This window comes from Agelaius phoeniceus, chromosome Z (assembly GCF_051311805.1).
Source record: "Agelaius phoeniceus isolate bAgePho1 chromosome Z, bAgePho1.hap1, whole genome shotgun sequence".
NCBI lineage: Eukaryota > Metazoa > Chordata > Aves > Passeriformes > Icteridae > Agelaius > Agelaius phoeniceus.
In genome coordinates this window covers 92,907,494-92,919,835 of record NC_135303.1, presented here as the reverse complement: position 1 = coordinate 92,919,835, position 12,342 = coordinate 92,907,494, and the positions used below count along the sequence as shown (strand labels likewise).

Genomic DNA, 12,342 nt, shown 5'->3' with positions numbered 1-12,342 from the left:
TCAGGAAATACATCCCTTTATGTACTATTGGTTTCAATTTACATTGTGTGTCATGTCAAAACAAATAGTATTTTATACTACCCATTTTCAGTGCTGTATTTTTTAAAAGGTCTGTTACATTTTCAATAAGCATTTAAAAGTCAGGAAATTAAATGTGCAACCACAACTTATCCCTGTTATATTTATGTATTACTGAGAGTAACCATTATTTAATGATCATATACTGTATTCTTCATATAACAATATGTTTTTCTTCTGGAAGGTTTCAATGCTGAGCTTCAGATATTTGAGCTTGAGATATTTGCTTGAGATACTTGTCAAAGTGGTTAATTTATTTCTTTATATAAAATCTTCTCTTGAGAACAGGTATATTCACATAGTCATAAATAAGCTGTTATTAAGAAATTATAATTAAGGCAACCAGGATGGATGTCTACACTTACGTTAGCATTTTGCATTTGTGAAGTAACCCATGAACTTGCTGTATCTTACCATATGTTTATGCTTAGCAGCCTTGGGATGATCAAGTTCTCCACTAGCAGAATATCTTCTTGCAGTGAAGTTCGTACATGCGATTCATTAATTACTTACACTAACAGCTTTTAAAATTTTCAGTTGCCTTTTTTTGTGAAAATATGTGTGGATTTTGCTTTGTCTTTCAGGCATTTCCTGTTAATCATCAATGTTGTTCATTCCAGCTAGTTGTCCTTGTTTACTTAAACTCTTTGGATTACTTGTTTTCATTTATACCATCACCACTTTGTCTTAAAATAGTATTAGTAACTTTCTATAACCCGAAATTATATTGGTTTCCGCATCCACTCATCACCTGCTATTTGTGGAAACCTTTCTTGTAGTGATTTCAGGTTTCCTATTTGTTTCTCTGTCTTGACCATTCTCCCCTTAAATATCTCTCAAGTCTTTCCATCTTCCCCTTATTCTGATTTTTTTGATCTTTTTAGCAAAAAGTGTTTACTACACCTCAGCCAGTACCTGGGGATGTTTTGTCACCCTTGCCATAAAAGTGTTTTCCCCATCTATAGGTTATGGTCACTGGCTTCATTTTATCTTCCTTGTGGGAAATTGGAAGGTGCTGACAAAGAGCCAGGTACTGGGCACATGTGATAGTGGAGATGCTTTTAAAAAATTATTTTAAAATTTGTTTCAAGTATCTGAATTTTATTTTGTCTCTTCATATATAATAAAAAATTATTTTTATATCTCAAACTTTAAGCTTACCAATAAACATGAATCATAATAAGGATGCTATTTCAAATGTCTCTTCTACTCTGAAAGAGCTTCCAGAGGTTCAGACTCACAGAATGGTTTGGGAAGAGACCTTAAAGTTCATCTCAGGGTTCCAACCCCTGCCATGGGCAGGGGCACCTTCCTCAAGCCCAGGGTGCTCCAAGCCCATCCAACCTGGCCTTGGACATTTCCAGGGATCCAGGGGCAGCCACAGCTGCTCTGGGCACCCTGGGCCAGGGCCTGCCCACCCTCCCAGCCAGCAATTCCCAATTGCCAAGAGCCCAAAATCTGTGCCTGCCCTCTGGCAGTGGGAGCCATTGCCTGGGTGCTGTCTCTCCAGTCCCTCTGCAGCTGTCCTGCAGTCTCTCTCCTCTCTCTGAAGTCACACAGGGCAATAGCTTTGTGTGCAGTAGTCCTTGTTAAACATATTTATGTTTTGACCGAGAATAACCCTGAATTTATAGAGGATCTTTTCCATGTTTTTAGGACAGTTCCTGTTGAGTCATTTTTACCAATCCTTCAAGGCAGGGTGTTGGGTACATGTGTTTCCTCCATGTAGGTTGGCTGGCTACAAGGAAAGAGTGGATTGATTCTCCTTCTGCAATAAACTTGGAAATGGTGATTAACTTCATCCACCCTGATAGTGGAGGGCAGTGAAAGACACAAAGCTCTTAATCTAGCTGATGACTTTCTCTTAGTATTAGGGGAAGAGACTTCATACTTTTCAAGGGAAAGCCTTCAGTGTGAAGCCAACACACAGTTGATCTGCCCCCGACCATCAGTGTGTGTGCTGTTGCCCATCAGTCGGAGCTCCTGTGTGCTGCCTCTTGCCCAGCCAGTGATGAGGGAAAATGGCAAGGCTTTGGCAGAATTATTCAGGTGTCTTGGGTGTAAATGGAGACTTCATAAAGTGTCAGGGGTAAAGATGAGTATATAAGTGTGGTGGCACAGGGCATAGAAATTAGCAAAGTGCAAAATGTAATCATCTTTCTACACTTGCTGTGTTTCCATATGACTTAGAGTTGATGAGATCTACTAGGTGATAATGCTGCAGAGGTCTGACTTTTTTTTTTTTGTTAATTTTGTTCTAATTATGCTTTAGAGTACAAAAATTAAGTAACATTTGAGACTGGAAACTAATTTTCATGTCTTAAGGAATTTGAGACTCCAGACAGTTTCCTATGTTCTTATTCAGACCTAGGTGCTGAAGAGCCTTTTTCTTTTAACTTTTTCTTTTTGCAGATACTGAAAAACATTACTTGGTATGCTGAGCGTGTCCTAACAGAGATCTCACTTGGGAGTCTTCTGATACTGGTTGTGATAAGAACCATCCAGTACAACATGACACGGACAAGGGTAAGAGTTGTGTTGAGCACTTGTGAATTCCTAACCTCAGCAGCTTGAATTCAATTTCAAACAGGGGGTGGGATTTTATTAATTCTATTGCATCCAGTTGTCATCTTGTTTTGCAGGAAGAAAGAAAATAGATCAGCTGTGTTAACTAAGTATTTGTGAACCTCTAACACAGTTTCTGTGTTGTCTTCCAGTTCATTGGGTATGGTTCTCTAAAGACCTTCATTCAGGCATCAAGCCCATCTTCAGTTTAGAAGAAAGAGTTCCTTAGTTTCATGAGAAGAAGTTATTCCTAATTGGCTATTTACCTCTCTGAATGACTTAAAAGAGGAAATTTCAGGTCTATTTACTGTTAGTTTTTTAGGAAGTGTGACAGGGACTAAGCCAGAGGACCTCTTTGAGCTCTGGCAAAGCAAAACTGCTTTAATTTCAGAGCCTTATAGCCTAGATTGACTTTGTGCATTTTTCAATGCACAATGGGTTTTTTTTTTTTTTTTTGCAAATGCAAACATAGTATCATGCATTTCTGAATATTTTCAACAATTCAAGGCATGGAATTTATTACATTAAGCCTTAAATACATTTTAAACTGCAAAAATTAAGGGTGTTACTTATACGATAAAAAGAATTGGAAGGAATAAGAACAAATTTGGCATATATTCAGAGTATTTAGAATCTGTTATGTTATGTAAATGAATATTTTAGACTTGAATAGGGAAATTAATCCCCTTTGGATTGGATAAGTGGACAAATTTCATTCTGCAAGAACCCTTGACTTTGAAAGGGCCATCAGATAAATGCTTATTTGGCCAAATGGTTTCAGGGATGCTGAAATGGGGACCAGTGCTCTGAAGTAAGTTATGATTGTACCTTACTTCAGAATTGTGAAGTAGGAAGTTTTAGGATAAGACTACAAAAGGGAGAGAGAGAAAGGTAGAGAGGAAGAAAATGTCTTTGTGTATATGTTACAGCTGTGGTGCAACTGTAAATGAACATTGAAAGACAAATACAAACATACCTATACATATACGTGTGTATACACTCTGAAATTTGTATGGAATCACTCTTTTATAAGCCTTATATTTTAAGAAAACATGTTCAAACCTCACCAAGTATATACGCTTTGCATTTCTTCCTGTGCTTTAAAAACAACGTATATTACTCAGTCTTTTGAATTACTCCTGCCGGAGTTGTCAATGCATATCCAACCAACATTTTGATGTGTTGGTTTTTTTTATCTTTCCTCTTCTTTCTGACAGGACAAATACCTTCACACAAATTGTCTGGCAGCCTTAGCAAATATGTCGGCACAGTTCCGCTCGCTTCACCAGTATGCTGCTCAGAGGATCATCAGGTAAATATAAAGACCCTGCTGGAAAAATCATCTCTGCTGAAACTCTGAAGTAGAGAAGCTTGAATTTTGTATGCCTTAGTAGTACAGAAACATTAATTTTATATGCCTTAGTAGATATCAATGAACTAAACAGCAGAAATGATATCTGAGTAAATAAATAATCCCAGAATAAATCTTACTTGCTCTATATTTGAACCTGCTCTGAATGGACAGTAAAAATACTAGTTTCTCTGTCTGAGAAACTTCTGCCTTTTGATCCTCTTAACAGAACAGCTCAATGCCTGCCTTCAAAACAGAAGGTTTTCAGGGGTTTGTTTGAATTACAAATTCATTCATGTATTCAGTTGTTATAAAAATGCACTGAGTGCTGGTTCTCAAGTGCTACACAGCATGGATTCTCTACAAATTTCTTCCTGCATATTTGGCCAAAGGTCTATTCTTAAAATCAGATATAATTAAATGATCATTTTGTGACAAAACCCTGCAAATATGGGCAATAAAGCCTAAATCTATGCTTTCCAAATAATTAAGTTTATTATCCTGTATAGTAGTCAATAGTCAGTATCTGCTGTGGTTGTAATACAAGGCCAGAACTTTGAAGAAGCAGATATTGAAGTTGGTCCTTCCTATTGTGTTTCTGTGCTGCAGAGCACATTGTAAAGGCAGGTAACCCTGTGCCAGGCATCCCCCTCATCTTGGCAGCCAGCCCTGCTCCACGCTCCAAGGGAAACTAGGAAGGTCCTTTTTAATGTGATCTGGAATAAATTGTTACAGGGCTTGTCAGGTACAGACTGCGTGCCAAAAATAATAATTGTGTACCTGTACACTTTGTCAAGGACTGGGTTAACATGACATACGGCTTGTTCTTAAGGATTTAATTCTCTCCAAGACACTTCTTTGAAAATGGTTGGTGGTATAAGTAGGACAGGTTACCAATGAATGCATTGTGTTGGTGCCTTTCACCTGCCTTACACTTGCCCTCTTTTCATACCCTTGGCAGAAGTAAAGAGGGTTCAGAGTTTGAAATGGAGCTATTTTCCTCTTTCTTGACACATACATTGTCTTAGATATTTGCTGTGCTCATTTCTCAAATCATAGACTTGAAGTCTATGTTTTCCAAGCCTTTGAAATGTTCTGAAATCAGAGATCCTGGTGTGGTGTGAGATACAATTCTCTGCCTCTCAAAAACTTGGTCTGGTTCTTACTGTTACACTTCATTTGCCACTTCAGAGCTTGGTCCTGGGTTCTGATTTTGTTCTGTTTTATTCTATGGCTGTTTCTGCAGCCCAAAGTGAGGTGTATCCTTCTGGGTATATTAGGGGCAAGAAGCAGTTACTTGCTAGTCTCAAGACCCAAGAATTTCTCTTTCACTCATTTCATGCAGCTTTTTATTAGGATCCTCTAATGTTTGGGAGCCTTATTCCTAATGTCTCTCAACCTGAATAGTTACAACATAACTTTAACAATGCTGCTTGATTTTTAGCTGTGATATTCTTATTAGAAGCAGACAAGATTTGTTCTGCTGCCTGACACTGATGAGTGCAGAAAGAAGGCAAAGGGGTGAATGGCAGAAAAAAGGGAAAGGAGATTCTGTCAGAGTGCAAGATCATTGAGTCCAGCTGTTGTAGTCCTCATCCTTGGAGGTGTTTAAAAGCCATGAGGCACTTGGGGACCTGGGTCAGTGGTGGCCTTGGGCCCTGCTGGGGAATGGTTGGACTCAATGGTCATCAAGAGCTTTTCCAACCTAAATGGTTCTATAGTTCTATTCTATGATTCTGTAAATTAGTCTGAGATCTCAGTGCATTTGGAGAATGGTATGTTAGTTATGTTAGTCTGATAGGACAGCAGAGAGAAGGATGCTGGCTATCTCAGCCATTTGGTGCTGGCAGAGTTGGAGCTGTATTGTTCTGCCTGGAAGTAATGTAAGGGTTGGTAGAGAAAATGGTCATACTCATCAACTGAAGAAGCAAATCAAAGGCAATAAGATCTGTATTATGTATACTATAACATTCTTAAATAGTCCAAAGGCATTCCATGCTGTTGCTTTTAAGCTTCTGTCTTGTTGTAGCCAGGCACTCCATATTATTATAAGTGGAAATTGTAATGAAGGAGGTGACTTTAGATTTGAAACAGAACCAGCAAAAACAAGAGGAGTATTAGTGAAAGAGGATCTCATTCTGGAGTTAGAAAACTGTACATCTGGACAGTAGGGAAAAATGACCACCAAGACTGGAATTTAATTTGTCACTGTGGTCATGATTGCTTGTAAATCAAAAGACACGACTTTAAAAATGTATTAAAATCTGTTGTAAAGTGTCCTATGGGAGTAGGACATGAGCAGGCTGGAAGGAAGAGCCAGTTCCAGGAGCAGCCTGTCTCCTGTTAGACTTTACTGCATTTTCTTCTCAGAAACTTTACAGCCTTGGGCTCCTTGGCAGGTTTAATCACGATGGAGGGAGTATTTTAAGCTAATTTCCTCTCAAAATACACTAGATTTGCTATGAAGTTTCAGTTACAAGAAAAGCAGTACAAATACATGTATTTCTTAAGGGGCTGGTATTTAAGTCATATATGGTTCTTCCTTTTTCTGCCTTAAGAAGTCTGTTATCCACAATTACTAAATTTTGCCAGCAGTGATGGACCCAGCTTTCATGATGACAAAGCAGAATATATATATATATGTTTATGCTCCTATTCTGCTTCACCATCAGAGTACAAGCATCTTAATCAGAAAGCGTTTTCTGCGAAGGACAAACAAAACAGTATTTATATTACATGAAGTATTTCAGGGTGTAGGTTTCTAAATTAAGTAGCTCTGAAACACTTAAAATCTGCTTAGCAATACAACTGAATAGACAGTCATAATTTAAACCTCACCAGATGCTCTAATGACTCCTTCCTTAATGTGAGAATTAATTCCATTTCCACACAGGCTTTTTCCTAATCCTATTCTGAGCAGAGACAGCCAATTGTTTTAAATTCTGAAGACTATTTTCTGTGAAAGAATGAGCTGGGAATATTCATGTAGTGCACTTAAGAGCTCAGTAAAATACAACTTCATAATGTTGGGTAATTTGTATCACGTTCCAGCAAAGCATGAAAATTGTCTGATTTGTGTAAATCTATCACAAGCAGCTGCTGGAAGTTAAAAATAGAAGTATTAGATGTTTCCCTAGTAAGATCCAGGGTTCACTTAGTGTTGGATGTCCTCTGTTGTAGATTGCCTTGACTTTGAAATCCTTCCCTTCTCTGATCCCTGTATGGGCCATTCACTGAGGAGTTGGACTCAGTGATCCTTGTGGGTCCCCTCTAGCTCAGAATATTCTGAGATTCTCTATGCACTGCTACCATGGGTTTGTGTTTAATTACTCAGAGCTTTTTTATCAGCAGATTGCTGAGGGTGGTACTGCACTGTACTGTGGAGTGCTGCTGTTTGTAGTATCTTAAAATTATATTTAAATGTACCTGCATAGTAGTGCGAGTATTCAGTTTGTCACTTAACACTGCAAGTCAGTTTGCATTAATTCCTTTAACCTATTTGGCAACAGCTTTTGTTCATTATATCTGGCTTTTCTGCAGCTTGCCTGACTGCTGTAGTATATGGAACACTTGGAGGGTCTTCTTCAGATCAGCTGTGTTCTGGCATCTCCTCTCCATGTCATTCTAATAAAATTAGTGACAAGAAAAGGGCTGATCACTTCAGGCAAATGCTTTTCCTGTAGCTTCATGCTCTGGAATGTTTGCTGTTTCCTAAGCAGGCATATGCCACTAGAGGTTGCCATGCACCTCACTAATTAGACGTGGACTTTTAACATCAAATGATTTCATGGGGCTAGAAACACCATCCAGTGTTCCTTTTTTTGTACATAACCACCACAGCTGCTCATGTGCAGGGCTGTGTGAGACACTAAGAATTCTGTTGTTGCACTTGTGTTGATTTCTTTGGTAGTCACAGAGGTTTCAGTGAGATTCAGGGAATGACATGAGTAAAGAGGTTTGTGTAAATTCTCCTGATGCTGGTGGGAGTCAAGTGGAATTAGAGAAGTATGTGTGCTTTAAAGGGGTACAGATCAGAGATGTGTGTAACTTGTGCATGCTGTGGGATGCAGTAGGTTGTACTTGAGTGTCATCACAGCCCTGCTGTACCTGCTTGGAGAGCAAAGTTGGAGGCCTGTGTACCAGCTGTAAACATTGCTTATTTCTTTTTTTAAATAAGTTGTGAGGAGTGTCCTTAAACATCAATGCTTGTGAAGTCTGACTGCATTGCTGTAGTTCTTCACATCTGAGAGGAGGATGAAGCCCTGAATTCCCTTTTTACTCTTCAGTAAAAAAAAAATCTTCATCTTTTTGTAGGGTTGATTATGTTTCTTAAGCTACTGTGAAAATTGCTACCCTTGATGATACATACTGCTGTATTTGAGAAGTTTCAGCTCCCCAACCAAACCATTTATTTGCTTTATGGTTTTCTATGTTAGTAATTTAATTTCTTTGGTATGGTTTCCTCTTACAGAAGTCTGATGGGATTTTCCTGAACAAAAATGTTTATGACTGTTGTTTAGGAAAAGGAGTACAGGATGTTACTTTAAACAGTGCTTTTAAAGCCCTGTTTATGCTGAACTGAAAATTGTCTTTAAGCTGTAATGTGTGAGTTTCTAGAGGAGCAATGAATTGCTACTGCAACATATTTCATACAATCCCAGAATAGTTTCAGTAGGAATGGACCCTAAAGCCCATCTTGTTCCACCTTCCATTCCATGGACAGGGACACCTTCCACTAGACTGGGTTGCTCGAAATCCTGTCCAATGTTTTTCTTAAAGTAACTGTAAATAAAATTTTTCCTTATACCTAATACAACCCTGCCCTCTGGCAGTGGGAGCCATTGCCTGGGTGCTGTCCCTGCAGGCCTTGTCCCCAGTCCCTGTGCAGCTCTGCTGGAGCCCCTGGAGGCCCTGGCAGGGGCTCTGAGGTGTCCCTGGAGCCTTCTCTTGTGCAGCTGAGCAGCCCCAGCTGTGCCAGGCAGGCTCCAGAGCAGAGGGGCTCCAGCCCTGGCAGCAGCTCCGTGGCCTCCTCTGCACTGGCTGCAGCAGCTCCAGCTCCTTGTGCTGCTGGAGCCAGGGCTGGGGCAGCTCTGCAGGTGGGCTCTCACCTGAGCCCAGGGGCACAGGGGCAGGATCCCCCCTGCCCTGCTGCCCACGCTGGGGCTCAGCCCAGGGCAGGGTGGTTCAGGCTGGGGCAGGTCCAGCTCTCACCCACAGCACCCCCAGCTCCTTCTCCCAGGGCTACTCTTCATCCATTCTTTGCTGAGAAAAATTTGTATGAATAACTGTTTCAACAAAGAAGAAAAATACTTACAGAGCGGCAAGACCTGTGTGATCTGACCCGTATATTAGAGGCCACATTGAACTGAAATATCTGAAATTGTTAGTGTGTGAGTGTGATGAAATTAAAATTTGCCAATTGCTTAATATCATTTAGTAGTGCCAATAATGAGATGTAATTGCTGGCTCAAAATTCTCTAGGCTGCTCACATAGGAAGATAAACAAATTTGTCTCCCACACAACTTTAGACTCTGAACTTTCTGGTTTTCCTGCCTTTTTTTCTTTGATGCCCACAGTGCTTTTGGGAAGCTCTTTAGCAGAGAGCTTCCTCTCTACCACTGGAGAATAGTAATGGGATAGTTGGAGCAGAGAACTAGTGAGATGGAGTTCATAAAATCAAAGGTGCATCTTAAGGGGAAAAACTTGGAAGCATAATCCAGGTTGCTGCATTAATGCTTCAAACTTGTTTGCTTTCTAATTTAATTCTCATTTGGAAATGTGGCTATAGAACAGAAGTGTTTCATCTCATACAGGAGTTGTGATATTTAAATTATAAGATTTGAGCTAAGTTGGCATTTTAGACTTCAACTGAGATGTCTAAATTGAGCAAATAGAATTAGGTGAATAGAGTATGCAGTAATTTTGTTAAGCTCATAGTTCTGGCATCTTTCTTACAGCAGGGAAATGAATGGGGTTAAATTAGAGCAGTTTTTCAGATTAAAAACTTCCTAGAATTGTTCCAGATTTGGGAGTTGAAGTCTTTTGACACTAAGAAACCTTATTTTGAAAGGCTCTTTAATTCCAGGAATGTCAACTTTCAGTAATCAAAAAGCAAGATAATGCTAGTAAGATGTTCAGTGACTGATTTATAACCTACACATTTATTAACACGTAACACAAAAGCTAATTCCACCCTCCTTGATTCCTTCTCCGTTGGTACGGTTGGAACATGGGGTTTGTGTTGCTTAGGGCTGCACAGCTCTGGGGATGGTTTGAAACACACAGGTTTGTATCACACCATGGACACCAGGAGCCTGGGCTTGGGTAGGCTGTAATGGTACTGTAGGAATGATCAGTAGGCAAGGGTTTTATAACCTGGGTTCAAATCTTCATCTCTTAATTGGGCCATTAAATTAAATCTCAGTTTACTGATCTCTTAATCATACCAGGGAAGTGTTCACAATGGCAGGCCCTAGAGAAAAGAGACTGCTCCTGCTCCCACGGCAGCAGACATTGAGAGATTTCACAGGTTAAATTATAACATAATAAACGATGAAGCTGCTTGGAATTAGTGCTCTGTGGCCAGAGCTTTTAAATACTGAACCCTCTAAGCATCAGCTTTGTACTGCTCAATAGTGAACCCTCTGAGCATCAGCTTTCCCATTCCTTTTTTAATCAAAAGAAAAGAAGAAAGGAGGGAATTGAGGGTAATGAACAGTTTCACTAAAGCAGTGAAATCTGCCTCTGCAAATAACATGAGGGGAATAGTCAAAAATCTCTGGTTTCTGATAGTGAAACTCAAGTACCTCCAGTCTGAGCTGTTCAAGAATAAAAGATAATTTTTTGTCCTCTTTCGAATCACATATGGGTTATGCTAGAAAGAAATTATCTTAATGATAGTTATCACAACTGTATGACTATTTTCTAAATTTTCTAAATGTGATTTTTAACCTCAGGCTTATGTTAATTTCACTGTCAGTGCAGGAAGCTCCACAGCCCTACTCTCCAATTCCATGCTTTAGGGGAGCCTGCTGATAGAAAAGGTGGCTTTTAGTAATTCCTATCCCTGATTATTTCCATCCAGTCCTCATGTCACTGAGGTGAACAGGCAAAGAGCATGTCTGTGGATATGGCTTCAGGTTTATCTGCAACTTAACCAGCTTGTTTAATTTTCTGTGTTTGCTTTAAAGCAGTAGCTGATGACCTGTTCGTCCCAACAAACTTATATTGCCATTTGATACTTGGACTGGTGAATTTGTTACTTTGAAAAATCTGTATTGATTTTTCTTTCCATCCTTCACCTGGGTGGTATTTACCATGTGCTGTAAGATACAGGTTCTGGCAAGAAATTCTCTTCAGAATAGAAGGCTGCAGAACTGACTGGTTGACTTTGCCTCAGAAATAAGAATTAAAATCCTCAAAGACAATTTAGTGCTTCTTAAGTTTGAAATAGTTTGTAACATTTTTCTCAGAAAAGAAAGCATTTATTGTCTAGCCTGGATGTAAAATGGCTTCTCTCTGCCAGAGGGCAGGTTACATGGTATATTAGGAAGAAATCCTGGCTGTGAGGGTGTGGAGCTGTGGTTCCTCCTGGGTCACTGGAAGCGTCCAAGGCCAGGCTGAATAAGGCTTTAAGCAACCTCGGATAGAGGAAGGTGTCCCTGCCCGTGGTAGGGGGATGGAATGACATGATCTTGAAAATCTCTCAACACAAACCATTCTATGTTTCTATGATAAAATTACACTCTGTTTATGATAAACTGCTTTATAATGAGAATTTTTTTGACCCCTATGTAGTGCAGCAAAAGTGGTAATCCCATTTTTATTAAGCATTCCAAGGAGAGTGAAAACTAATGTCTTCTCAGAAAAAGGGCCTTCATGATATTCTCATGCTCAGGCTGTGTTTGAAAGAGGGCACTGTGGAAATGGAACATCAGGCAACTTCAAGCCCCTGAGCCTGAGCTTTGCTTTTCACCTGTGGGCTGCCGGTAGCCAAGGCTGTGTGTGCAGTAGGACACCTGGAGACGCTCTTTGAGTCACCTGGTGAAACCTTGGGCAGCTTTGCCTTCTCTTCCTTGAACTATCCACAGGCACAGGCTCCCTACTCTGTGTGCAGTGTTTTTTATACCCCTCATTCTCTGCTCTGTCACTGTTACTCCCCAAACCCACAGAGGGTCTTGAATCCCTGGAGTGCCTTTTATTGGGAGACAGAAGCGATTTATAAAGATCTCAATAGCGTTAAATAAAAGAAACATATGCTGGCCTTATTAGTAGCTTGTTGACCTAGATTAGCTGTGGGGAAGCTTATAAGCTGATCAGCCATTCCAAAATTGGGAGGTGTCATTGC

General features: G+C 39.9%; 1 protein-coding gene across 11 annotated transcripts in view; it reads left to right on the top strand.

Annotated features, from left to right (window-relative positions):
* The window catches only part of DYM (dymeclin), a 209,547-nt gene that overhangs the window by 92,492 nt on the left and 104,713 nt on the right, over positions 1-12,342 (top strand). For all 11 annotated transcript variants that reach the window (XM_054652442.2, XM_054652441.2, XM_077171383.1 and 8 more), the window contains 2 exons: positions 2,491-2,604; positions 3,861-3,955. In XM_054652442.2, coding sequence (XP_054508417.2) covers positions 2,491-2,604; positions 3,861-3,955 — 209 coding nt within the window. The remainder of the gene's footprint in view (positions 1-2,490; positions 2,605-3,860; positions 3,956-12,342) is intronic.